The sequence below is a fragment of the Diplotaxodon limnothrissa genome, linkage group LG9, assembly GCF_057381915.1.
Source record: "Diplotaxodon limnothrissa isolate DT_005_m linkage group LG9, D_limnothrissa_male_GT1.1, whole genome shotgun sequence".
Lineage (NCBI taxonomy): Eukaryota > Metazoa > Chordata > Actinopteri > Cichliformes > Cichlidae > Diplotaxodon > Diplotaxodon limnothrissa.
This window is the reverse complement of record NC_140604.1, coordinates 28117918-28144348: the sequence shown is the minus strand read 5'-3', so window position 1 is coordinate 28144348 and position 26431 is coordinate 28117918. Positions and strand designations below refer to the sequence as shown.

Here is a 26431-nt window from a genome sequence, read left to right as displayed (position 1 = left end):
CAAAAGTGGTCTCAAAAAGTCAATTTATATGATATTAGCCTAAATATTGTATGAGGTTCAAACGAGTTTATAGTGACTTTTTATTTCTTTTTATTTAATAAAATTGCATCGCAATTTGACTAAAAGAAACAAAACAAGAACAATATAAATTTATAAAACAAAAAACTTTTAAACCATTCTATAAATCCGGGGATTTTTAGAACTGGGGCCATTATTTTGCCCTGTTTTTCAAAGCCTGGCTACCCCAGTGAAGCTGGTTTCCACAGCAACCAAACCGGTCCATGGAGAGGACAATAGATTCCTGTCCCAGATTGGGGCCACAGAGACACAGTGCGTCCAATAATGAGAACACAAAGCGTGTTTTGTCCTTCATTCACACAGCTTATTTTGGCTTTCTATACATTAAAAGACAGTGATTACTCCGCCGGGTTCCGGAGGACTGCACAGTACACTCCAGGTTAGAAACGCTCTTTGTAGTATTCATCTTATTTTTGTCTTTACAACATTACGCTTTTTCCACTTGTTCTCATTAGGGTAAGAAGTTGCAGATTGCATGAATTAGGCCGTTTGCTGAGGTACAAATCTGAGGAAGTCTACCGTAAGCTCTGCTATATCGACTATGGCCCACAGTTGTCGCTGCTCATCAGCGCTGAGCAGCTGATGCGTCCTTTGGTCAGAGTAGACAAACAGCTTGCTGTTGCTCTGCTGCACTTTTGCCGCTGCGCAGCTCACTCACTTTATAAAGAGCAAAGCAGAGAAAAAGTGAGTCTGATTGTGATATTTTGTTTGTTCCGCCATGGTGAAACAACGACGCGTCAGAGCGCATTCCTCTTGCGCACCTGTCGCGCCTTTTTGTCGCAGAAGAGGATCTCTAAAGGTAAGACATCCCTATATAGACATTAAAATAATTGTTCCTTTATGCGCAATTTATATGCCTATTCCATTTGTTGACTTTTTTTCTTCTTCTTTTTGGTGAGGATTTGCGGGGGTAAGTTTTGCCCGTTAGCTTGGAGGGTAAACTTTTGTGAGTGGTCGGAATCTAACCCTAAAGAAAATGCTCCAAATATTAAAATACGACGGTCATATTACAGTCAAATGCACTGCTGTACTTTATAGGTGCTTGGTCTACCTTAAGTTATGCAATGAGGGATACTAAACTAGTCAGCACAGTTTTTTTTAGCTTCTTCTTTCCCACAATCGTGTTTGTTTACAAATCTCACACAGAGATAAGCACATACACTAGACACGTGAAAACCCACATACATCTATTTAAATCAGTGTTTGGCGGATAACGGTGCCACTCAGTGCCATTTTTCACTGATGGTGCTATGGCCTGCTCAACCAATCCTCACCGGGTATACTGGCGGTCCTCTCTCATTGGCTACCTCATGGAGCTCTCTCTCCTCTTTTCCGTCGCCATGGAGAAAGCTCCTCAGCGCGCAGAGATCGTTTACGCAGACACAGATTCACTCGCGGCTCGTGAAAAGATGCCAGTGTGATCTCTTAATTCATCTCCTCACTGTTTTGGGTTGAATCTGTGCTCATTTGTTAGTACACAGTAATAAACAGACAGGTCGTGCCAAATATGTTTTCCCATGTGAGGATTTCAACATAGAGTCAAGCAATCAAAAGAAGAGTGCTCTGGTGTTTCCCCGTATACCCTAAAGGGGCACCCCTGAGCAGACAGGGTTAAAAGCCTTTTAACTCGGAGAAGTGTTTTATGTTAAAGCTTTAATATGGCGCAAGACTAACGGGAATATAACTGTGTTTTAACAGACGGCGCTTGGCGCTTTTTAAATTGCTATTAAAACGCGGAAGGCAGATTTTTTTATTCCAAAAAATAGTCAGAGTGAGGCCTCTGCCATGAGTCTGCGTCTCTGCAGCAGAGAGGATCAGATGAGGAGGAGAGGACAGACAGAGAGGCAGAGCGGAGAGTGGGCGGGGGAACAGAGGAAGGAGACAGAGTGGTGAGGAGAGGCATCGTTTCACTGATGCTGAGTCACATATCAGAGGGACCACAGCTGCATCCCATGAGTCTTTGGGAATAATGGAGGAGCTTGAACACACCTGCCCTCATCCCCGAACGGTAGGGCATCCGCGCCTGTGTGCGTTTTCTCGTCTTCCATTGCGCACAGAGTGTGTGTGACAGAGAGGGAGACAAAGGGTCCTGTTATGAAACAGATCCCCTCAGCATGTGGCTGTGGGATATGCTTGGAGTGCTGAGTGGACAGTGTGTGTGTGGGTGTTTCTGAGTGTGTTGCCAAAGGAGGGAAGGGGTCCGTACGGTAGCCAACATAGCATGAACGTCCTGCTGAGGGCGAAAATGCTGCAGCGAGGATTACAGAGCCTCCTATTTTAGGATACTCTTTCTTATCTCTTCTATCTTTTTGATGATTGCTCACCCTGGTGTGATTTCTGGCTTTAATGCTCCTAAAAACTCTCCATTTTGCCTTTTCCTCACCTCTGTCTCCACTCCATCAAGCCATTTTTTCTTCTTGAGAGCCAATCTCATTGTTAGTCTCATGTCCCATGTCCCTGTGGCTCTCTCTTTCCCCCCAGCCTTAATCCTTCTTATGCCAGATGTTCTTTGCTTGTGCCAGAGTGGGCATTACTGAGCGCCTGCTCTGATAGGTCAGGTGCCTGTACCTCTGGTCACTTGGTTTTCAGTCTTTACTATCTGCTGTGTTCAGATGGTGGAGCTCTGTTCTTCCTGGGCCATAGGTGAATCACAGGTGATGAGGTTGCTCCTCCAGTTCTGTTGCAGCCCTGATTTAACTCTAATGTCCTTGAATTGGAAATTGGTGGGTCAGTTTATGACAGGTAGGATTGTTTAACATGACGAACAGCAAAATGTTCATTAGGGTAAGATTGTGCATGCAGGTTGGTCCTCTTTTGCTTTATCTTAAAAAAAATTGCAATCTAGTACAGAAAGAGCACATTGTGATAAACCTTTTAAACTTAATGCTTTCTGGATCATAGTGCATATTAGGAGTTATGCATGTATTCACTTTTAAGCTCTAATAAACACTTTTAACCAACACCTCCTGGCTGTAGTGTTGTCTGTAAGTGCAGTGGAATGAGGAAGTATAGGAAAGCATTTAAAGGAAGAGGTTAGCAAAGCAAAAGTTAGATTGTCAGATTGATGAAGACAGTAGGCAGGACTACTGGGAGGCTATGTGTAGATAATAGAAGAGGCAAAGGAAAAGGCTTGTAGTGAGTTCTATGTGAGGCTGGACACTAAGGAAGGAAAAGGACTTGTATTGATTGGCTAAGCAGAGAGATCAAGCTGGAAAGGATGTGCAGCAGGTTAGGAAGCTCAAGGATAGAGATGGAAAGGTACTTATGAGTGAAGGGATGATAAAGGATGGAAAAAGTACTTTGAGGGGCTAGTCCACACTGTGATTTAATGTATTACCTGCGTAAATTCATTCATATTGTGCCAAAATGTCCAAGGAAAACTTTAGTTTTTGTTGACACAGTATGTATTGGAAACCTTTCCTTCTTTCCTTAAACTCAATGTAATCATTTGATGAAGCTCACATAATACAGAAATTCAATTCAGCTCAGTTTTATTTGTATAGCACCAAATCACAACAACAGTCGCCTCAAGATGCTTTATATTGTAATGTAAAGAGCCTACAATAATACAGAGAAAACCCAACAATCAGATGACCCTCTATGAGGAAGCACTTGGTGGCAGTGGGAAGGAAAAACGTATATTTAACAGGAAGAAACCTCTGGCAGAACCACGCACAGGGAGGGGCCGGTTGGTGGTGAGGGGAGGAAGACAGGACAAAAGAAATGACCACAAAGCACAGCTGTTGCACATAGGCAGGCTATACTGTGCAGCTTATACATGTGCAATTTGAACTCCTTTTTGGGAAAACAAATATTCATCTATGATCCAGCCATGTGCATTTCCAAAGTTAGAGAAGTACAAGCATGCATTCATGTGGCACAAAGGTGGCAAAATTACTTACTTATCTCTAATACTGAGACAGGACCAGTCAGGATCTAACTGTCTACTGTTTGCCTTCGATACTTGTTTTGAGTTCTTTACTTAATGTATTTAAGTTCGAGGTTCTGTTTGTTTCTTTTATAATTCTAGGATATTACAAGTCTTAGTTGTGGTGGTGTTAAGTGTGTAGCTGTTTTATTTTATTTTATTATCTTAGAGCAGGGGTAGGCAACTCACCTGAATCAAATGCTTAGTTCATTACCAGGCCTTTGGAGAACTTCAAGACATGTTGAGGAGGTAATTTAGCCATTAAATCAGTTGTGTTGAATCAAGGATACATCTAAAACCTGCAGGACACCGGCACTCGAGGCCTGGAGTTGCTTACCCCTGTCTTAGAGTTTTTAATAGAAGTTGTTTTGGTTCTATTATTGGTTTATTAGCACATTTCTGGTGTTTCTTTTTGTGCTTCTCTCTGTTGCATTTCTGTGTTTATGCCTTGGTCCCTCTCCGCTCCCTTCTCTCTGTCATCTTGCTAAGTGTTACTGTTGGTATCTCTCAGCCTCTTTAAATCATTACCGGCTTTTACTTTGAAAATTGTTTTCTTTTGTTTTGCTTCCTGTCTGCCTTCCCTAATGATTTTTACCTGTTGCTGACTGTGTTCCCCTGTGTGCCTCTCCCCCTGTTTCTCATTATTTGTCAGTTTTCTGTCTTTCTTTCATCTTTTATCACATCATCTGTTTGCTTATTTTAGTTTCTTGTGTTTTGAACTTGGATAGCTGCCACTAAAGCTTGCTTTTGCAGTTCATGAACTCTCTCCTGCATTCTGTCTTTGGTTCCACCTTTCTGGTCACTATCAGTCAGCAGGGATAAATGTTGACATTTTGAGTCAGGTGTCTCAAAATGTCAACTTACTGACTTCTAAGCAATCAAAGTTTTGAGATACCTAACTGGAAATTTTGACCAATGCATTAAGTGGCACAAGAGTTTATAAGCTGTCTGTTAAAGGGTATAGTGAGAAAGGTTCATAAGGATACCGAGGTGGGTCTTGATTTGTTACTCAAATTCGAGGTTGGTAATAAAAATTCAGTAAACAATAGCGGCATGTTTCTTTTTTGATTTATGGCAGTGAGGTACTGTTTTAAGGTCAATATAAAATATTTGGCATCATTTTTCCCTTCATTATAATGGACTACTGATGCATACATATATGCAAATAGAATCTGCCCTCTAGCTCTGTGTTTTCTTTTTTTTTAAAATCTATTTACCTTTTTAAAACCCCCTCCGACTCACCTTCTCTGTGTCACGTTTACTGGTTTGTCTCCATGCCAGGCCGGTTGCTGCTCCTGGAGGATACATGTTGACGTCAGGTGCCTGTTTATTCCAAAGAGGCTGAATCTGTCTCCATCCTTTCTTCCTCCTCTCACACTCCCACGGCTTTCTGTTCTGTGCTGACTCCAGGTCCCTTTTATCTGTGTGAATGAGATTCAGCGTTTCTCCTGCAGTTAACAGATGGCACGAAAAGACACATTTTCAGGCGTGCTGCAACACTTTAACCTTGATGTAGCTTTGACACACGCTAACAGGCACCCATATCTCACCTGTGCTTCCTTTCCTAGTGATAACTCTCCTCACCTTGTTGAGTTTGCTGCACAAGTGCTCTTCTTGTTTTGCATTTTTCCTGGGAGGTTTTTGAATCAGTAGCTCTACTCTTTATCTATCTGTGCCGTCATGTCAATGCACACACAGGTTTGCGAAAAGGTAAATGTCTGCCCGCACACACTGACTGATCGATAACACTGAGTGCAGCGCTGTCTGTTTCATGCGCTGCTGTCCCAATAGAGCGCAGACATCAGCTATGATCAATAACTTAATGGAGGTTACAGTAAGTGGGGAAGGGCGTGAAAAAGGAGGCATGCTGTGCATAGCTGAAGTGATAGATGAGTGTGTTTCTCTGCAATGCTTTTGGATGCTGAAGTAACTATCATCAGTCTCCCTCGTTCATTCTCTGTTTAACCTGGTCACTCTCTGTCCCAGACTCTCACGGAGCCTGCCATCTTTGCCAATGAGACCAGCTGTGACTGTCGCGCGCCTCATGAGAAGCTCACCATTGCTCAGGCCTGCAAAGGCACCCCAGGTAGACCTCCTGCTGTTTGGTATCCTCCTGTCTTGCGCACAGTCTTCTCCCAGCTTTGATGTTTTCCATTTACAGCATTCATCTGCAACATCTCCTACTGCACTACTCTATCACAATCACTTCTTTTTCTACTACTACTACCACCACTGCTACAGCTCCTATTGCTCTTGCAACTAATGGTTCTGTTCCAAGTGTTTGTACTATGAACTCTCAGAGCAGCTACTACACTCTTTTTTTTTTTTTTTTTTTTTTTTTTTTTCTAAATGACATCAGAAACAGCAGTATGCGACATTACGTGATGGCAGAGCTTCAGTTCATCCTTTGTCTTTTTTTTTTTTTTTTTTTTTTTTTTTTTTAATAAATAGGACAGGGGGAATGAATGAGAGAAAGAGGGGGAGAGAAAGAAAGAAAACCAAAGGGGAGAAGAGACGGTGAGAAGGGGGGGGAAGAGAGAGAGAAAAAAAAAAAAAAGGAACTCCTGGGTCACCTGTATGGAGAAAAAACAAACAAACAAACAAAAAAAACAAACAGAGGAGACAGCAAACAACAAAGAGCAACATAATAATAGAGAAAACAAAGCACCATCACAATAAACTAGCTAGTCATAGATATCAATATTTACTAAATAATAAACGATATTGTGCAGCACGCAAGATAGACAGCGCACAGTGTGCTTTGAGGTAGCAGCCAAGAAAGCTTTAGTCCGCGTCTGTGAATACCCATGTGTGCATACCTGTGTGGATCAGCATGCTTGCATTCCAAAGGTTTCTCCATGTAATGATCTGCTAGGGAGTGTGGGGGGGCCACAGCCCCGTCCTCCAGGGTGTGAAGCGGGTGTGGAGGAGATCAAAACTCCAGACATCCAGAGGCCCCCAGAACACAAGAGACCATGGAAGACCAACAGAGGGGCAGCCGCGCCACTGTTCCAGTAAGAGCTGAGGAGAGTCCCAGATGAGGGCTCGCCCAGCAGCCGCGGAGCAGAAGTCAGGGGGAGTTGCAGTGACGCGCCCGTGAGCTCCGCCGGCCCCCAGCTGCGCCTGAGTGACCGAGCCCCAGGCCGAGAGGCCGGGGGCACCCCACCTCCAAAGGGGCCCGAGCGAGCCCCAGGCCCCATTACCACCACTAGTTCTGTGCTAACTCCTTCCACTAAATGTGTTGTTGTCTGCTGTTGCCATTTTTACAGCTGCCACTTCCCATGTATTCTTGTACTTGCACTGCTACATTAATTATAGTATGTGAGATAATAGCATGTGTTTTTACAAGATAATTGGACTGAAATGGGCAAGTCATTACTGGTCCTTTTCATGTCACCACCACTGCTGGGGACGACTGAACTTGTAATTAATGTAGGGGTTTAACTACATATTGCAGTAACTTGCTGGCAGTTCAACTACACTCATTACTTCCACAAAAGAGTCTCTTTCTTTCTTTTGTCTTTGTCTTTCTGTCTGTTAGCATGTTATTTAAAAAGGTATGGCTATAAACTGCTCAAACAAATTATTGTAACGCTTTGAAAACACATTAGAAAAAATCATGCTGGATATCTACATTGATGTGGACTGTGTAATGGTTTAGGAATGAAAGCAGGAGGCTAGTCAATTTTGCTGAAGTTTAATTGCACCAACTCACTATGGTACTCAGTAGCTTGTACTCACACCAGTGGCCTGCTGGAGGTCATTTCTTTGGGTCAGTGCTCATCCTGTTCCTTCTGCACTAAGGAGCAGATACCGAGCCCTGTCCAGCTCTTCTAGAATAACTGTCTGTCTCCTGGTATCTCCTGCGTGCTATTGAGGCCGTGCTGGGAGACACCAAACCTTCTGACAATGGCACCCACTGATGTGCAATCCTGGAGGAGTTGGACAACCTGTGCAACCGCTGTTGGGTCCAGGTGTTGGCTCATGCTACCAGCAGTGATGCTGACCCTAGTCGAATCCAAAGCTGGTGAAAAACAGTCAGAAAACGATAAAGAGGAAAAAAATCCTTTGACTCCAAAAGCACTGCCAATTTGATCATGCTCGGAAATATTTAAAAATGTTTAAATGAGTCTCTGTGGCTCCAGATGAAGCTGTGCAAAAGTACTGTAAGTATTCTCTGTTTCTGTGTTTGACTCGAGGCTATATCCACTGTTACTCTAACAGCACACCACTTCACTTATGCTTACCTGTTCCCGTGATGTTGTACTGTTTTTGTGTTTCTGTATTTTCAGTGGACCGGCCAGTCAGAGTCTACGCAGATGGCATCTTTGACCTATTCCACTCTGGACACGCTCGTGCTCTCATGCAGGCCAAGAATCTCTTTCCAAACACCTACCTCATAGTAGGAGGTAAGACAGACCACACTGGTACGGTTTCACCTGTCCAGATTTGTTATTTAATCACCACACCTCACACGAGTTTTATGTATGTCGCTGCTGTGCTCTTAAAACAGTGTGCAGTGATGAACTAACCCACAAGTACAAGGGCTTCACGGTCATGACGGAGCACGAACGTTACGAGGCGCTGAGACACTGCCGCTATGTCGATGAGGTCTTGAGAGATGCACCCTGGACTCTCACGCCTGAGTTCCTTGAGAAACACAAGGTGTGTGTGTGTGTGTGTGTGTGTGTGTGTGTGTGTGTGTGTGTGTGTGTGTGTGGGGGGGAGGCGGGGGTTTGAACTATATAAGCTTTAAAGTGGATGAAATATTTTGTTCACTAATCGGCTAAGTTTTGAGACACTTGTTGCTCAAAATTAGGATCTTGACAGTTCCTTGGGCTTTAAAGTTTGTGGTTTCAGGGTGAAGTTACCTGAAAGAAACTTACCTGCTCACATTCAGTCAATGGTGCAGGCAGTGTTAGCAATTAAGTTTATTTTAGTTTAGTTTTGCTATTAAATTCAATTATATTTCACTCAGATCTAGTCTAATCTAGTTTAGCTCCTTTAATGCTGCTGTGCTTTGATATACAGGTAGAGCTGGTCATTCACTTATCAGAAGATCAGTAGTTTGATCCCCAGGGAGCAAATACTGAACCCCAACTCCCCATCAGTGCATCTGTCAGAGTGTACGAATGAAATGCTTAGAGGAAGAGAACAAACGCGCTATGTGAATGTGTGTAAACGGGTGAATGAAGCTCGAGTGCTTCGAGTAGAAGTATTAGTAAATTTACTATATGTATTGCACACATCCACTTATACAAACCTGTCACCTGTGACCTAATACCTGTAGCTAGTGAGTAAAGTATTTGAGGAGGATGCTATGCTGTGAGTAAGGAAATTTTCTTTACTATTTAGGAGACCTCTAATGATGAGACGCTTGTGACTATCACCCTGAAATTCTGTGTGCAATGATGTGTTCATAACCATGCCATGTCTAACTTTAAGCATGCATATTTTGCCCTTGAAAGACCTCTGCTGCACGTTCACTTTTGTGTGTGCCAACAGTGCGTGTCCTTTGATTGTTCCTCAGATCGATTTTGTGGCTCATGATGATATTCCATACTCCTCAGCAGGAAGTGAGGACGTTTACAAACACATCAAGGAGGCAGGTCAGTGTCTGATGATTAAAAGGACATAAAATAACTGTGTTTTCCACCATAAAACATACCTGCTGTGTGTGTGTGTATATTAGGGATGTTTGTACCCACGCAACGCACAGAAGGAATCTCCACCTCTGACCTGATTACGAGAATTGTCAGAGACTATGACGTCTACGCCCGACGCAACCTTCAACGTGGCTACACGGCCAAGGAGCTTAATGTCAGCTACATCAATGTGAGAACATTTTACTGCACTGTGTTGTATTTCTAAACATCAGCTTAGCACAGATTAATGTGAAAAAAAGCTGATTTTCTTCTTTTGAGAAAGTAACAGGTCTTTGGATATTGTGCATCACAGTTGTATGGAGCTTAATTTGCGATGTGACTACAAAGCTGCGGTGTTGAAAACTGACCTCAGACATATGCTTCCTATTTACAACATTCACAATTTTTGATTTAGGTTCTGGTTCTCCAAAAACGTGGCAATTATCCGCAATATTTTGTGCCTTCAGGAGAAGAAGTACCGGCTACAGAACCAAGTGGATCGGATGAAGGAGAAAGTTCGCACAGTTGAGGAAAAGAGCAAGCATTTTGTTTACCGCGTGGAGGAGAAGAGTCACGACCTGATTCAGAAATGGGAAGAAAAATCCAGAGAATTCATCGGAAACTTCCTAGAATTATTTGGACCTGATGGGACATGGGTAAGTAACTATGCAATGCAATGTCAACGCTTACTAAATATAGAAAAAACTTTAAAATACTTAATATCGTTTGGTCACTGGAATGTCTTTGACACATTTTCAAGTTTTAATCCCTGTCGCTTGTACTTTGATGTGATAACAAGTCCAGTGTGGTTGGGCCCAGTCTGTGGCGCCGCTGCAGGGGAGGCGTGATGAGCCGATGCAGCTCTGGTGTGTCAGCCTCCCCGCAGCGGCGCCACAGAGCGCGCCCCGTCACATTCAGTTTTCTCAGGTGATCTGATTTCCTAACATTTCAATCTTCTTTCCCCTCTCTGTGCAGAAACAAGTGTTTCAGGAGCGCAGTGGTCGAATGCTCTCCTACGCTCTGTCTCCCAGAGAGTCGCCCAGCAATAGCCCTCCCCGCGAACTTTCCCCCCTGCGCTCACCCTCTCCCCCGTCTCCCCCCGCCCGCTGGCACAACGCGCGGCCCTCGCCCCCCACCTCCCCAAAAGGAGCGTCTGCCTCTATAAGCAGCATGAGCGAAGGGGATGAAGACGAGAAGTAGACGGTCACACCAACCCGCGCACGCGCACACTCACACGCAAGCACACCTCACTCACAAACACATGCACACACTCCTCCAAACACTGGCTGACAAACTGAAAAACAGTTACCCTCAAGGATGTTGCAAATATGCAATGCAGACGGTGATCATGGGGAATCTGAGCTGCAGAGCTAAGAAGCCATCACTGTCTCTGTTGTTTCTGGGCAACCAAGCAGACAGGAGGAAGAGGAAGGAAGAAGATGAGGACACAGTGTCAGATTTTGTAAGGACAGAAATCCTGTGCAGCATCTTTGACTGTCCAGCACTGATAGAGACTGTCAAACAGCTTGCTTATAATATCATCAGTTTTGTTTTTTTGTCTTATTATGTGAGATTATCATTTTCTCTTCACGATGCCTAGTTTTCTTGTAACCGGTGTGATAGCTATGCGTGAGTAGGCACAGACTTACAGAAACACCTCGTCTTACATTCAGTTCTACATATTGTCTACACTGAAACTGGTTTCATTCATTTTGTGTAATTTTGTGCTAGTTAAACAGAATTTAAACGACAGACCCCTGCGAACCCTAAGAGTAGCTGAGGCGATGCTTGGATAACGCACGGCCTTTGCTGTTTTAGACCGTGTTCACAAAAACGATCACATTGAAATTCACTAATCACAAGTTACTTCTAAGATATTCATATGAAATTCTCTGCAGGAGCCCAGAAGAAGAACGTATATTGTCAAGTTTCTGAAATGCAGATGATATGTGCAAAAAATCCTAAGCAAAACCCATCAAGATACAGAAAAAAAGACATAAACACAACTTTTAAAGATCACATTTTTGGGTTTTTTTTTGCTGATTGTAAAAGAGACAAAATCCAATCCTTGAGGCTTCATGCAACAAATAGTTTGATGAAATAGAAAAAATAGAGCCTTTGTTTATTAACCTCTTGAATGTAAATTGCATTTTTTAGACTCCACAAAGAGGTAATGTTATCACTCTCACATCTAGCCATATAAAAGGTTGCGTCTCACCTGTTAAAGGAAGCACTTGTGGATTTTCACCATTAAAAAAAAAAGCCATGTCATTTTTTAAGTCTTTTTTCATGTTTAGCAGAGATTTCTTTGGCTCTTTGGGATCTGATGTCAGCCGTCCACAAAAACCTGACAAACTCTGACGATACTTGAAATATCTCAAAAATATTAAAGCTCAGTGGGTGAATCGTCAGGCTTGAACATAGCGCTGTTCTCGCTGCGATGATTAGAAATGTACGTTGCTCACATCTGAGCAGACCTCTCTTCCACCCCAACAACACAGTAAGTACCCTATAATGCAACGTAGAGATCTTAATGTCCTGTACGCACTACATGTTAATCTGCACTATATGAACAAAATTTGGGAATGTGTGTCTTTTTTTTATTATTTATTTTAATGTTCAAATGAATCAAAATGTGAATAAAAGAAAAAAAAATGTATAACAGAATATGAAGCAGACTTTTAGACTTTTTAATTGACGCTAAAAAGTTAAAGGTCAATAGAGACTGGGGGGGGAATGACTTTAGTTCAATAGCTGACTCAACTTTGTGCAAATAAAGAGTTGAATTAGTGGGAAATGTGCAAAGAACACTGTTAAACTCCAGTGACGGTCTGTGTGGTATTTCCTACACTGTTACACTTTAGTTTGATATTAAAAACAATATAAAACCCCAATAGCACACATATATGGAAACTGGTGTAGGTAGTGGTCATGTGAAAAAGAAGGTATGGAGTCTTTCACTTCTACTTTTTCAAATATCAGGACATAAAAATAATCCAATCCTTAGCTGTTTTAAAAAATTACGTATGTGAAACAAGATACAACCTATTAGACTGTATCATTATTTCCACCTTCCACAACAATTAGAAGGATAAGTAAGTGTGAAAGCAGAGGTTTCAGCAGTTTTTTTGGTCTGGAGGGGTTTTCTCTATATAAAGAACACCGCACAGCTCAGGCTTGCAAAGCTGCATTTGAACAAACCACAAGACCTCTGGATTTTTCCCATAATAAGCAGAGAAACCCAAACACAGCTGTCAGCACGGTGGTGGTGCGGTAATGATTAGGGCTTATTTTACAGCCACAGGACCAGGACACCTTCCAGTCACTAAGCAGACCATGAATTCATCTGTAAACCAAACTATTATAGAGTCAAATGTGAGGTCACCTTTCAGTCAGTTAAAGCTGGACTCTAACTGGGTCATGCTACAGGATAACAATCTCAAGCACAGCAGCAATTCTACAACAGAATGGCTGAAAACGAAAAGAATAAGTCAAAGTCCAGATCACAAACTGATTGAAATACTGTTGCAGGATATGAACTGTTTAATGTAATCATGCATAATTGCGCCGTATGTGGTGTGGACCAGAATGTTTCAACACTGTGGAAAAAAACCCCCGATCTGGTCACAGCGTGGATAAAAACTGAACACAGCGATTACACACAACAGCAAATCTCTTTTATTGTAATGTTTGACAGTTGGTATTGGAAGTTCATCTCATGCTGAATCACATTATAAGACCATTGTAAAACTTTTTTTTTGGTGTACTCAAGTTGATGTTGCACGGCCACCTCTTATCCAGGAGACTCCAAATGCAGTATTTAAGCTGGATGTACAGTAGGCTGGAAAATACACTCATCACTCCACACTGGCTGCATGTACAGTATATACATGCATGCATACATACATGCTTATGATTTTCTAAAATACTCTTACTACATAGAAGGTCTTTAAACAGTAAACTACTACAAGTAGAAGATCTTCATTTCAATAAATGATGGAAACTGGAAGTATAACTTTGATCAAGATGTGGTTTTTAGGTGACTGGTCAACAACAGGACCACACTGGCCTACACATCAACCACTAACCTATAATGCAGCTCATCCTCTAAGGTAGGTTATTCACAGGGTATCAGCCACACTTGCAGGTCACAAAGGAATTGGCAGTGATGAAATCTGATGGTTAATATGTCGGTTTCCACACCGAGTTTCTCTCTTTACACGTCAGGTGAAGCTAAATGACATGAGAAAAATAAGTCTCTTCGTATTTGCGAAAATCTCCCAACATTTGCTTTAAATAAATCCAGGTTTGAGCCATGACTCATTTAAGTTTTGGTCTTTTTCAGCAGCCTCAAAAAAAAAAAAAAAAAAAAAAAAAAGAGAAAAAAAAAGTGGATGGATTGATGCACAACTTTCAGTGCCCTGGAGACTCTGCTTCTTTGACCACATTTTCCTCTGCCGACTTATCCAAACCCTCAACTGTGTGTGCCACATGACTTCCTATTGTATAAATAAGGAAAGAAAATCAAGTTAAAAACTTACAAATCACTAAAAGATGAATTAAAAGCAATCACGTGTCAGTGCCAAAAGACAAAAAAAGCCAAGGGAAATTGTGCACAATTGTACAAATAAACTAAAAGCCTGTCAAGTATCTTCTCTTACATTTAGCTTCTAATTCAGTTATTTTCACTAAAGTTAAAAAAAAGCAAAAGCACATAAAAAAAGCAAAACTTTGTTCAAACTCAGAAGACTATGAGGATTAGTAGTACCACAAAATAGATACACGCTGACCCGATGAAGCATTGTTAGGAATAAAAAAGGGCAAAGATGCGAGCAAGTTGCTTATCCACCGTGGCGTGCTGGCAGGACGAAATAGGAAGTGTCGAAATAAAAGCTTTAATCCCACTTTTTTTTTTTTTTTTTTAAATAGTCCAAGTGTGATCCCAGCAGATCCATCGCATTTAGCAAGGGTTTTTTTTTCTAAGCAATACATGGTGCTGATGTGGCTGAAAAATGACACGACTGCAGTACTCCTACTGCAACCCTGCGTTTTCCTCCATCCGGTGTTTTGCTGAGAGGACAAACTGACTAAAAAAAAAACCCAAAAAACTTAATTACGATTTATTGATGAGCAATTCAGATTATGCGAGTGCATCGTGGCTACTCAAGCAAAGTCTCTTATGATCATTGGAAAAGATAAAAAAGTAATAATGATGATGCTACTATCATTTGAATCACAGTGAATACACAACTCATTTCCTAAGCATCCGAGAGATGCTCCATTTGTCTGTTAGTAGTTGTTAAATCAGGACAAAGAGCAAATATATTTGATGAGGGTTAGTACCATTTGTTAATGGTCTGCAGGTGGCTGGTTATCCTCTAAGCGTAAAGCTAAACAAAGTTGAGTAAAAAAAACACTCAACTTTTCACTTCTAACATCGTCCCTTTTAAATGCTCTTCAAGTTCCAGCCTTCAAAGGCGGGCTTTTTAAAAACAATAAATATGCCATACGTTACCAGAAGTAAGGCTCGCTGTCTTTTTCATTAAATAAAAACATGACTTTTAGAAGCTTTAAGAATAAAGTGTATGCTTCATCCATTGGTTCCTATTTCCCAAGCTAAAAACGCAGGGCAGCCAAAACAAGTCTCTATGCCAAGGGCACACCGACCTAATTGTGCGTTCAGTGAAGAGTGTATCCGAAAGGAAGGAAGTAAAACCTCCTCCTATTCTAACTTGCACTCAAACTAACCCCTTTCTCCTGACTCTGCCTGTGTGTGGCGAGAAAGAAACAGAACACGAGCGTTTACTGAGAAAGACACTCAATCAGCAGGGGGAGGGGAGCTTATTCAGCTGCACAGAGCAGTAGCCTAGTCAGCAGCAGGCCAATGTGAGTGAGACAGAGGAAGAGATGGCAGTACTGCTAGAAAGTAAACTTGAAGAAATGAAGTTCATCTTTGTAAAGGTTCACGAGAGTAACCAGATATTTTTAAAGGGGTCGGACACTGGGGGTCTTTTAAACCTCGTCTTACAGCCAGTGGTGAAGCCACGACAGTGAAAGCTACGCTGATGAAGGCCATTGCCATTGGGTACCGATATGAGTGGAGGACATCCATCCTTTCAGAACCTTTAGCGACTGGAATGTGAAAGCAGGTCTAATCCTAACCCAGGCGTTTTACCCAAGGGCAACATTTCATCGTGCATGCTCTATGCAGAGTGCCGGCATTTTGGCTCCCTGGGGAAGGCTTTGCTAGCGAGCTGGGCAGAGTTATCTGTTGGCTTTGTATTTGGACTTGCTGGCATCACGTGGCTCTTTGCTGGGGTTGCTCCAATCGTCCGCCTCGGGGCTCGTCTTATAATGCCTCCACGCTGACTTGTTGAAGACAGGCAGACGCTCAAAGGACTCACTGGACAGAGCCTTTAAATAAAGAAACAAGACATCCAAGTCAAGGAAAAGCAACTTTGACTTATCTTTATTAGAGGAGTTATTATCATTGTTTTTATTACTTGCCAAGAGTTGGATGGGTCTAAATAACCGCGAAGCTGGAGATGATTAGCTTAGCTCAGCATGAAGACTTTGAACACTGTTTCTGGTGGCTTCCAGCTTCTATACAGTTTTGTAGGTAATAAAGTGATGAGTCTAAGAAATCTTAATATTTGAAAAGTGATATGCAAGGTGTTTACACTGCTTAAAGTTTTATGCTTAACTAAGCTACTCATCTTCTGGCTTAATCATCACACTTTTTATTTGGGGGGGGTGCCTAGGTTACAGATACACATATTTTGCAGAACATCAGCCTACATACATACATACAGCATGTAGTTAAAATCGGTCAAGTCAGCCTCAATCTGTCCACAGTTAACACACCGCTTGCAATTAACACCACATTTACTCCATCACAGTCAAATACCAGCTTGCAGTACCAGCATAGGCCAGCGAGTATACTGAAACGTGAACTACTAGGTTGATTTTTTCATTAGCACCTTGATGTTCATAGTAGGGGTGCAACAATGCTCGTATCGATATTGAACCGTTCGATACAGTGCTTTCGGTTTGGTACGCATATGTATCGACCAATACAACATTTTTTATTTATTTTATCAACTTTTCTTCTGACGATGCTGTCTGTGTTGAGCGCTCAGTGAATCTGCGTTCGACTACTCCGCCTAGGCTGCACTTTCGAGTGCAAATCCACTGAGCGCAGCGCAAGCTAGCAAGACAGAAGCTAAGCTCGTTGCAACATGGCAAATTGAGCCTCCCCCACCCCCATTCAGATCTGGCCTTTGGAACTATTTTGATCTTCATGTGAAGCATGACTCTGATGGTAAGCTCGTCATGGACAAAAGTAAAACAGTATGTCGGATGTGCCACGCAACGCTCAATTGGTGGGAACTAGTGCATTAGCGCAGTTAGCTTGTTAACGTGTTGAGGCCGTCCAACACTCATTAACGGCGATTTGCTGCGTTATGGCGTTAACGTCATTTTAACGAAATTAACGCTGACAGCACTAGTGGGAACACAACGAATATCACTGCACATTTACACCGACATCATCCTAGTGCAAAGACAAGTGGAAGCAGACAAAAACAACAAGCATTTATTTTGGAAAGAACCATTTCTCTGTAATAAACTCTCTTTTCCAAAGATGAGTGATTTCTCGATCAGATAGATTTTTTATTTTGTTGTTTCAGCAACATTACATTTAAAAACCGTACTTTTGAGTTAAAATATACATTTATAATTTTAATAAATGACAAATTAAAAAGGCATGAACATTTTTTGCATCGAAAAAATATCGAACCGTGACACCAAAGTATCGAACCGAACCGTGAATGAATCGTTGCACCCCTAGTTCATAGGTATCAAGCTATACACCAGATATTTTTACAGTATTTGACTGATTGAAATGAAGACTTTCAGCTTTAGTTCAATGGATTTAACCAAAGTATTGCATTTACTGATGAGGAACCACAGCACCAAATTTTCAGTCTTAAAAATAACTGGACATTTGACAGGCAGGTAGTTTTCAGGTGAAGCCTGTTCTCTTGTTACTCCATGACAAACATCCACAATCAGTTGTACAACAATCTGATACATTCTTAAACAGAAGAAATTCATTGGTCATCATCAAAAGGCCTGAAAGACCACAGAAGACAGCTGACATGGATGACAACAGAATTATTTCCATGAGTAAGAAAAACAACTTTGCAACATCTAACCAAGTCAAGAGCACTCGAGGAGGTAGACGTATCATTATCACAGTCTACAATCAACAGGCGCCTTGAATACAGAGGTTGTTGCAACTAAATGTAAACCTCTGCACTCAAGAACAGGAGGGCTGGGTTAAACAACCTGCACAGATCTGGAAACAACAAATCTTTGGACAGATGAAATCAAGAAAAGCTTGTACCAGAATGATGGGAAGAGAAAAGGAAGAAGAAAAGAAAAAGTTCATGAGGCTCACCGTAGTTCAGGGCCAGCCACTGGTGTTTATTGACAATGTGACTGCTGGTACGAGTGTTGGGATGACCTGTGAAGTGTACGGGGCTATACTCTGCTCAGATTCAGCTCAATGCTGACGGAGCTTCGTTTCATGGAGTAAATGAATCAAAGCAAACTGCAAAAGCATCCCAAGAGTTTCTCAAGGCAAAAAAAGTGAGCTATTCTTTAATAGCCAAGTCAGACACCTGACCTCAACCCAGCACAGCATAACGGTCAGTTATTAAAGACTAAACTGAAGCCAGAGACTGCAGTTGGCTGCAGTAAACTCATTCAAGACTTTTTCTATGGTATCGATTTAAAAGTCATCAAAGAAATCATCTCACACAAAAACCCCACAGTACAGTTCGGCCATCTGCCCAGAACATCACCTTTTGTGGCAGAATCCACAATCGAAATTACAATTCTCCTGACAGATTTAGTAGAACTCGTGATGACCTGATTGGCTGTGTATATGGCTGCCTGGATGCAAAGCCCGTGACTTGAACTTCAAGCTAAAATCCCAGCCTATAAGTCTCTGCATACTCTTTTGACAGCTTCATGCCTGATTAATGAACCCAGTCCCAAAAAAATAAGAGAAAGAACTCTTACTGGCACTGACTGACATCAACTCTAATTTCACTTTTGCTTCGCCTATTTTTACCATAACCAGTTCCATCTCTTTGCTGTCAGCTCTTACTGATGGCAGGTTACAACCCAAGACACCAAAATGCGGCACACAACACCGAGTATCATTTTTCCCCAGTAATCTATCTCAGGTGCCGTTCAAATAACCATAAGATGATCACACAAGTGATGCATGAAATAATAGTAGGGAAAAATCCTGGAATAGGAAAGTTTGAACAGCAGGAGGGGCGGAAATAATCCCAAACTGTGCCAACTCAATCCCAACCAGCACAACTGAGGCATTGTAGAGGTCAAGGGTTCATTTTTTTCCTTTAATTCATCACCAATCTGTGTCATGCCTTACAGATCTTTGCAACACTCAAATTTGAATAGCTCACCTTCAGATAGATGACTGCATCCGTGCCAACTCCTTCCATAGAGTACAGCTTCAAATCCCCTTGGAAATATCGGGCATACAGCCTGGAAATTGGTAAACCGTAGCCAAAACCAGCCTGTAAAGTAAAAAGAAAATTAATGTAAAGTCATACCATATAAAAAAAAACCAAAAAAAACCGCAGGAGCCAAAAGATGCTTTTGATCACAAGGGTCGATATTGATGCGATTATATGGTTGCAGGTACCAGTGGGACAGCTCCTGGCTCCAGGCTCGGTGTCGGGGCAGTGGAGTACATATAGTTGAAAAGACGGTCTATCTTCCTGAGAGGGACTCCTCCTCCTCTGTCGCTGATCTAGACACCAAAAGGATAAGGACAATGGACAAATGGAACAGCTTAAAGACAATAAAAGCTAAAACACCTCTAAATAATACTTTAATGATGCAAATGTGTGTCAAATTTACCTTTATCGAGAGATCCTCTTTACCCAGAGTGACTTTTGTCTTTACTGGTGGTAATCCCTCTTTACTGTTCTCATGAAGCTCCACTGTGGCTCTCATGGAGTTCTGCAAACACCCCAAGAGTTTATTAACTCAGCTCAGCAGCAGCCCTTACAGAATTATAGTCCTGTTACGGATTAATTGCATTTAATTAGACCCGGGCCAGTTAGGTTAGGAGCACTGACACTGGCCTGCCTACCTTAAAGAGCTCAAATAACATGTGGAATAGATGAGAGGGCACATACACCACTTGGATGGGCCTTTTGGGAGCCTTCACTGCAAAGAAAAGGAGCATGAAAACTAAACACACACTAAAAAGCAGCTTCTTTTGAAGTAAATGAGGTGGTGGATCATTACAGGACTAAATCTGGCCCCAATCTGTGCCCACAAGCTCTAAAAAGACCGGGTAACATGGTTGTAGTTTTTGCAGTGCTGTGACTAATTGCAGAGGAGATTGCTTAAACTGCATAAATGCACAAAAGCACAAAGCATTCTTACTGTTAAACTCCTCAATCTTGAGCTCGGGAGCGGCCGAGTAGTACTTCTCGCACAGCATCTTGGCGGTGTCGTAAGCATCTGATGGAAGAGGCAAAACAACATAAGTCAGACCACAGAACGGCACACATTTCTGCTCACAGGTCACTAATGCATCTTCTGTCCCTTCCTGAGTCACTGAAAGTGCAGCGCCAGACCCACGCTGCTGAATTCCTTTAAAACTATCATTATGTAAACACCCCGCTCAGCAAAGATTGATACTCTTTTGTTTGATTTGTGTCACTGCAGAGAGCGGCCGATGTGATATAAAACATAGCTAATCCCCGCTTCCTGTGAGAAGAATGAATACATTTGCTCAGTATAACAAAATAAGTCAAACATAGATAGAAAAATATTCCCTCTGACTTGAGCATGATCATGAGGAATTACAGCATTAGGAGGATGAAGACACAAAACAAATTGTATGCCCAAAATGCTGCCTCTAATTTGATTACATGTAAAGCTTCCGTGTCATTTTGTTACATAATTACAGTGCAAAATATAACATTTTATGAAATCTGGCCTAACAAACTTTACTGGACTGGTATACAATCAGTTCATACCAAGTTTTCCTTAATAACGACTCAGGATCTCACCAAATAAACCTTGAATTTTATATATTTCAGCTGCATTTTACTCAAAATTATTGCTTCATGTTTATTGAGGGTGAAGAATATTTGTCTTTTTAGTAAACCAGGTTAAATCGGTCATGTTAAATAACTCCCAAACTTACCATTGACGACTTCTGCTACGTTGCAGTTCGGATCAATGCTGCCTATGTGTTTGGGATGTGCTGGGTTGGTATCGTTACCAAAAAGGAGTGCTGAAACACAGACGTGTGGATATATAAACTTCAGCTGCACAGACGGATCCCAACGGCTAAACGACATAAATGTTTTGGGGGATTTTCGGCGACTCACTGTGCTGGTTGATGAGCATGCGGAACGAGATGCGGTTGGTGTAAAAGCGGTCCAGGAAATACTGGACATTGCTGCTGATGAACGGGTCAAAGCCGAACTTCTCCTTGTACTCGATGACCCCCTGAGCCATGGTGGGAACTACATCGTTGTGGCGGTTGCGGATCTCAATCAAAAGCTCCAGGAAACTAAAAAACAAAAAACAAACCAAAATAAAAATCACATGAAAGAAGAAACATATTTTATATGTGCACAAAGAACAAGCCAGAACTTTAAATGTGACCATGATTTCTCTGCACAACGCAGCACAAGAATGAGGATCTGCATTGTTATTTCATTCTCCCTGAACAATTGTTGGAAACATGTTCTCTAAACAGAAAGACCCAAGCACATTCCTGTCTGCGTTTATCAGTGACACATGGCTGTTTAACAGACGGGCATTGTTTTTGTATAAATACAGTGTTACCTGAGCAGTCAACAGAGATCTATGTGCACTAAGAGGATTAGCAGTGTTAGAGGGACTCTAATCTTAATGACATAAGTATAGAACAGCTGGGTGTTGTAAAGCTTTATTTACTGTACATACAGCGTGCTTATTAATTTTTCATACAGCTAACATCCACTCACTCGTTCAGAGTATGAGGGTCCTCTGGCTTTCTGTTCTCGTAATCGAGCAGCTCCACAAAGCTCTGCATGTACCTGATCAAACAGACAGAGGTCAAAAGGCAACTTTTACACATGCTTACTAACAATATGGCAATAAACCTTAAAACAAGTCCTGCTGCCATAAAGGCTGCCCTTTGGCAGGCGCACAAAGAACATTTCTGGAGGGAGTGTCTTACCATTTTTGCACGAGTTTGACAGAGGGCTGGCTAAGCAGTTTATCGGGGAGAAGGTTGACCTCTCTCATGGTGTTGGCCAGCCGTACGGGCAGCTCCTTACGCAGGAACATGAAGGACGTTTTCTCACATGCATTGTCCCGGCCTGAGGGAAGCAGAAGTGAGAGGCACAGATAAAGCCAGGAATATTTGAACGCTGACAGCAGATTTTTTTAAATCGAACAATCCATATGAGACTGAAATACAGAGTTTCAGCTTTAATTTAGTCAAAGTTTTGCATTAGCCATTTATGAATAACAGGTTTTGCGGGTTTTCTTATGAATAAACCACCAAACCAAAATAAACCTTTTAGATAGGAATAACTTTAGCAATCAATCAATGACCAAATTAATAATTTGGGCCACCTTAAAAAGAACAAATGCACTGCAAGCATTCAGCAACACTGAAAAACCTGAAAGACCACAGAAGTCAACTAAAGTGGACGATCGCAAAATTATTTCCACGGTTATGGAAAACTACTTTACCACATCTAAGCAAGTCAATATCAAAATGAAATATAAGGACTGTTTTAAATACTAAGATTAAAATCCTTTGCAGTCAGTGACTGCCTGAAGTCTAGAACCCCTGGAGATCACCTAAGGCTGCGTTTCCTCCCTCAAGATGCTTCAGTTGCTGCTTCTTCTTGAGTAACTAGATTATACTCCAGTAAAGTTTAATCTGACCCTTCTGTTCTTAACCTGTGGTTTGCACCTCGTGGTTAATGCAGAACTTCAGTTAGAACCCTTTGAATTGTAGCTGACAGCCTAGACTTGAACCATATTAACTGCTTGATCCATTGTGGTGGTGTAAAAAAGGCAAAGATAATAAAAAATGGTGTCTTTGTCCAAATACTTATAAACTTAACCGCATATGTGCATCTTCCAGTTTAGTTTTCTCTTGCTAATAAATATCAGCTTTCTTACACTTTCACAATCCCGTTTATTGCCATCAATAAAATACCGTGATTAGAGTTCTTTGCTTGCTTTGGCAATCAGAGAGGCTCCCGGCTCACTGGGATCAAGGTCAAATGAAAGACAAAGCTTCATATAAGAAGCTGCTTAAAAAGCAAGTGTGCTGAACTCATCTAAGAAGAGCACTCGGTTTCAATATCCAACCTTTAACCTGATATCTTAAACTTTGCCATCTGACTGCAGCTGTATCCACGTGCGTGCCAACATTAGCTCGAAAAGTTCACGCAGGAAAATTTGCCTGGAAAGAGGGACGGGTGGTCAGGGAGACATTAGAGGGACTGGCGTTTTAGATCTGTTGTGGGGGAACTTAACATAAAGTAGAGCCTTCTAGAGTGTGGACAGTGCTGCCCTGGGGACGACCTCAAAACTCTCAACACAGAAGAGACGATCATGACGTCCAGTGTTAGAACTTGGGATGATCACGCAAGAGGAAACGAGGGAAAAGCTGGGCCCGACTCAGCAGTTTAAAGGGGGAAATCTTGTGAAATGCAGAATGAGGAAGCTTGTGCGTGAGAACACGGAAGCCCGTGGCGACTATCCCTGGATGACGTCTAACGTGCTCCAGAGTGAAACACAGACACCGATATGTTTTGGCTCTCTTGGTGCCAAGCAGGGGTTCTACTTAAAGCAAACAAGTGCGGCACACTTGCCGTCACGCATTCTACATCCACAGCTGCGAGAAAAAATTACGCAACAGACATGCCAGCGTTTAATCAAGAGGCGGATTAAGGAAAGCCTTGAGTGCTTCTGCACCATTAATAACCGTCGTCTTGTGGCACACATTGCGACTGGTGTGATTTCTACATGTCTTGGTGCAATAGAGGGGAACTGAAATCGGGGGGTATTAACCAGAAATACGTTTAAAAAAACATCAATCTGCAATGACTCATGCTCTAGAGCGACCTCACTAAGACACAAGTGAAAATAAATAAAATGACTAAAGGCTTCCTGAGCATCTTGGCAACAGGAGCAGGGCTGCTGGCCCCTCCACTGCATACGTGCTGCTGTGCCAGTCTGACTGAGAATACCTGCATGCGTTAGGGTGCCTGTCAATACTTGTTTACAACGTAAACAAATCCGCACAGGACAGAGGACCGTCCTCTGTTTATATGTGGCTGCTTCACTGCAGGCGATCTCTACGTTTAACACACCTGACCGTAAGAAAGTCTAATGTTCCCTTCTATTAATAACGAGCCGGGGCTTGCGTGTGACTCTTCAGGTCCACAGCTGCGACTGATGAGATGACAAAAACACACAAAAGGGCCTTCCACCAAATCCTCCACCCTCTACAAGTCATTAAAGTCCTCTAAAGGTGCCAGGCGATGCCTTTACTCACCGAAATCCAAAAACTGCTTGATGGAGAGCGGGGACGGTGAAAATCTGGAGTAATACTCGATTTTGGGGTTGCTGTTTTTCAGCAAAGACCAGAAGATCCTCATATTGAAAGTTTTAGCGATGATGTGAGAGAGAAGAAATTAGGAGAAGGCGGACAGATGCTCGGACGGTGCGTTTCTCCCAGGGGCGGCCACATTTCCACCGGCCACGGCGGAGGAGACGATGCGACGCGACAGAGCCAGCTCCATAAGGTTACAGGATAGGATACAAGCGACAGGAACGGCTTCCTGGATCTACATTGCTGCACGCTCAGCTCTGCAAATCCCCTCGCAGTGACGTGACGACTTCATGCCATACTTTTCAAAGTAAAGAAAGAATGCGCAGTATATTTCGTAATATTTTATACCATCTATAGGGCAACACTGCAAGCTGCAAGGAGGTGTAAATTGGAAAACCTGGCAACAACATTTATTAGTTTTATATAATCAAATAAAATGATTAATATTTATTAAATCAATTAGCATATTGCATATTTCATTTTCTGCACATACTGTATATATTTAATTCTGTATATATGGTACTTATTTATCTATTGTGTTTTGCATGTATTTCTTTAGCACTGATGTGGGTCAATACAACAATTTTGGTGTACTGTTGTGCAAAGTATGACCGTGCAAGGACAATAAAGAGTTAAACTTAAATGGTTTATTCATTTTAACGGATAAAACATTATGTTCTTATACTTGGGATTATTATTTAAAGTCTCCCTCCCGACCCATGACTTGCATTTATACACAAATTCTGTCGCTTAACAGAAACACCATGCTTTTTAAAAAAGGAATTTACTTAATTACTGGTGTATACGTGGTCTATAAGGGTCACTTATCACTCGTTTAAAATTACAATGACATTATCAATGTAAACCCAAAGCAAATGTCTTTGGACATATCCTTGTTGAAGGTTGTATGAAGTTCGTATTAAAAAAATTATTTTTTTTTTTAGGTAAAATTATTATTTTTTTGTCTTGCAACAGGTTTCCTTTTTGTGTTTTCGCATTAAAAATAAATAATAACACCGTAAACCAATTCATAAATGAAATACTTTTAGGTGTAGTTAAATGTATCCCTGCGTAGAGGCAAAAGCTTTTAATTTGAAGAGCTGATCTATAAACATCCGGTGCAATTGATTTCCATTGACGTTTGTGGACAGCACGTACCTTCGAAAACGTCGACTCAACCGCACTTGGTGCAGGCTTGTGGATTCACAGCCGCGATTGGCTCCAAGAGAGGAGCGACAAATTCGACAATGTTATTGGTCAGAGGCTTGTCAGTCAACGTCATTAACGTCTACATACCTGTTTATCTGTTCATGCGCAGTCAGCGGGCAGTGGATGTTAGAATTGGGGGGTACAGAACGTTAGATTGTGGGTGAAGAACAGGCTTGGGCACCATTTTTAACACGATGTAAACAGATTGTGGTTCTTTTGAAACGAAAAACAAGGCCCTTACTGTTTTTGTTGTTTTTACTGCCCCCTAGCGAGGCAATATCTTAAAAATCTACAGTGGCCAGAGCAATGACTGTATTGGACCAGAGAGCAAACACCACAGCGGAGAACTGTTAGAACATTACCTTTTTAAAATAACCACATGTGAATAGTTAAAGTAGGCCAACATATCATACATTCATGCATACATATGTGCATTATATGCATTTAATAATACTCTATTTGGGCACCTATAGTTTTCCAAAAAAACCCAAAACAAAACAAAAAACAATCACCTTTTTTAAATTTAATGCTAATTCAACTTTTTAGAAAGACTTTAAAATTGGCCTGCTAGTTATTTCCAATTCTCTTTGTAACCCAGGGAGTCGGAGGATTGCAGGTACGCTGATGTTAAACTGTAAAATGTCAGCATGTAATGGACAAATTTTTTTTAATAATAAATGAATATTAAAATACAGTACTGCACAAACGTCTAAAGCCACTCCTCATTTCTTTGTATTTTGTTACTAAAGTGATTAATAGGTTCAACGTGTACACTGAAATATAAGCAAATGTACTGGAAGTACAGCTGTAACAAGCTTTACTGTTAGTGCTTGGTATGACCACCTATATTCTTCAATACAGCTTAAATTCCGTTAGCCAAGC

At 41.7% G+C, this 26431-nt stretch overlaps 2 protein-coding genes across 4 annotated transcripts; one reads left to right on the top strand and one right to left on the bottom strand.

Annotated features, from left to right (window-relative positions):
• The first annotated feature begins 796 nt into the window (after positions 1 to 796).
• On the top strand, positions 797 to 10851 carry pcyt1ba (phosphate cytidylyltransferase 1B, choline a). Of its 2 annotated transcripts, none has more exons than XM_085362447.1 (8): positions 797 to 877; positions 5993 to 6092; positions 8299 to 8415; positions 8520 to 8671; positions 9537 to 9615; positions 9699 to 9841; positions 10119 to 10307; positions 10627 to 10851. In XM_085362447.1, exons 1-8 carry the CDS (start codon positions 797 to 799, stop codon positions 10849 to 10851), a joined length of 1086 nt encoding a protein of 361 aa, XP_085218573.1. The 2 variants fall into 2 exon arrangements, with proteins under 2 accessions (XP_085218573.1, XP_085218574.1); XM_085362448.1 differs by lacking the exon at positions 797 to 877 and adding an exon at positions 2048 to 2086.
• A 3164-nt stretch (positions 10852 to 14015) lies between these two features.
• On the bottom strand, positions 14016 to 24616 carry pdk3a (pyruvate dehydrogenase kinase, isozyme 3a). 2 transcript variants are annotated; one of them, XM_085362968.1, is made up of 12 exons: positions 24284 to 24616; positions 21941 to 22082; positions 21726 to 21797; positions 21102 to 21286; positions 20915 to 21004; positions 20146 to 20223; positions 19847 to 19923; positions 19612 to 19713; positions 19394 to 19501; positions 19152 to 19265; positions 15941 to 16065; positions 14016 to 14146 (listed from the first exon to the last, which is right to left on the bottom strand). In XM_085362968.1, the coding sequence occupies exons 1-12, from the start codon at positions 24384 to 24386 to the stop codon at positions 14065 to 14067; spliced, it is 1278 nt and encodes a 425-aa protein (XP_085219094.1). In that variant the 5' UTR covers positions 24387 to 24616; the 3' UTR covers positions 14016 to 14064. The 2 variants fall into 2 exon arrangements, with proteins under 2 accessions (XP_085219094.1, XP_085219095.1); XM_085362969.1 differs by lacking the exon at positions 14016 to 14146 and having other exon boundaries at positions 14659 to 16065.
• Between the last annotated feature and the right edge of the window lie 1815 nt (positions 24617 to 26431).

Bases quoted from the DNA above. Each gene is read 5' to 3' on its own strand.
- pcyt1ba (XM_085362447.1), top strand. From the start codon at position 797: ATGGTGAAACAACGACGCGTCAGAGCGCATTCCTCTTGCGCACCTGTC. The intron at 6,093-8,298 runs GTAGACCTCCTG...CTGTATTTTCAG, and splicing joins GGCCTGCAAAGGCACCCCAG to TGGACCGGCCAGTCAGAGTC. The intron at 8,416-8,519 runs GTAAGACAGACC...CTCTTAAAACAG, and splicing joins CACCTACCTCATAGTAGGAG to TGTGCAGTGATGAACTAACC.
- pdk3a (XM_085362968.1), bottom strand. From the start codon at position 24,386: ATGAGGATCTTCTGGTCTTTGCTGAAAAACAGCAACCCCAAAATCGAG. The intron at 21,287-21,725 runs GTGAGTGGATGT...TTTGTTTTTTAG, and splicing joins GACCCTCATACTCTGAACGA to TTTCCTGGAGCTTTTGATTG. The intron at 16,066-19,151 runs GTGAGCTATTCA...CTTTATTTAAAG, and splicing joins ATGCAGTCATCTATCTGAAG to GCTCTGTCCAGTGAGTCCTT.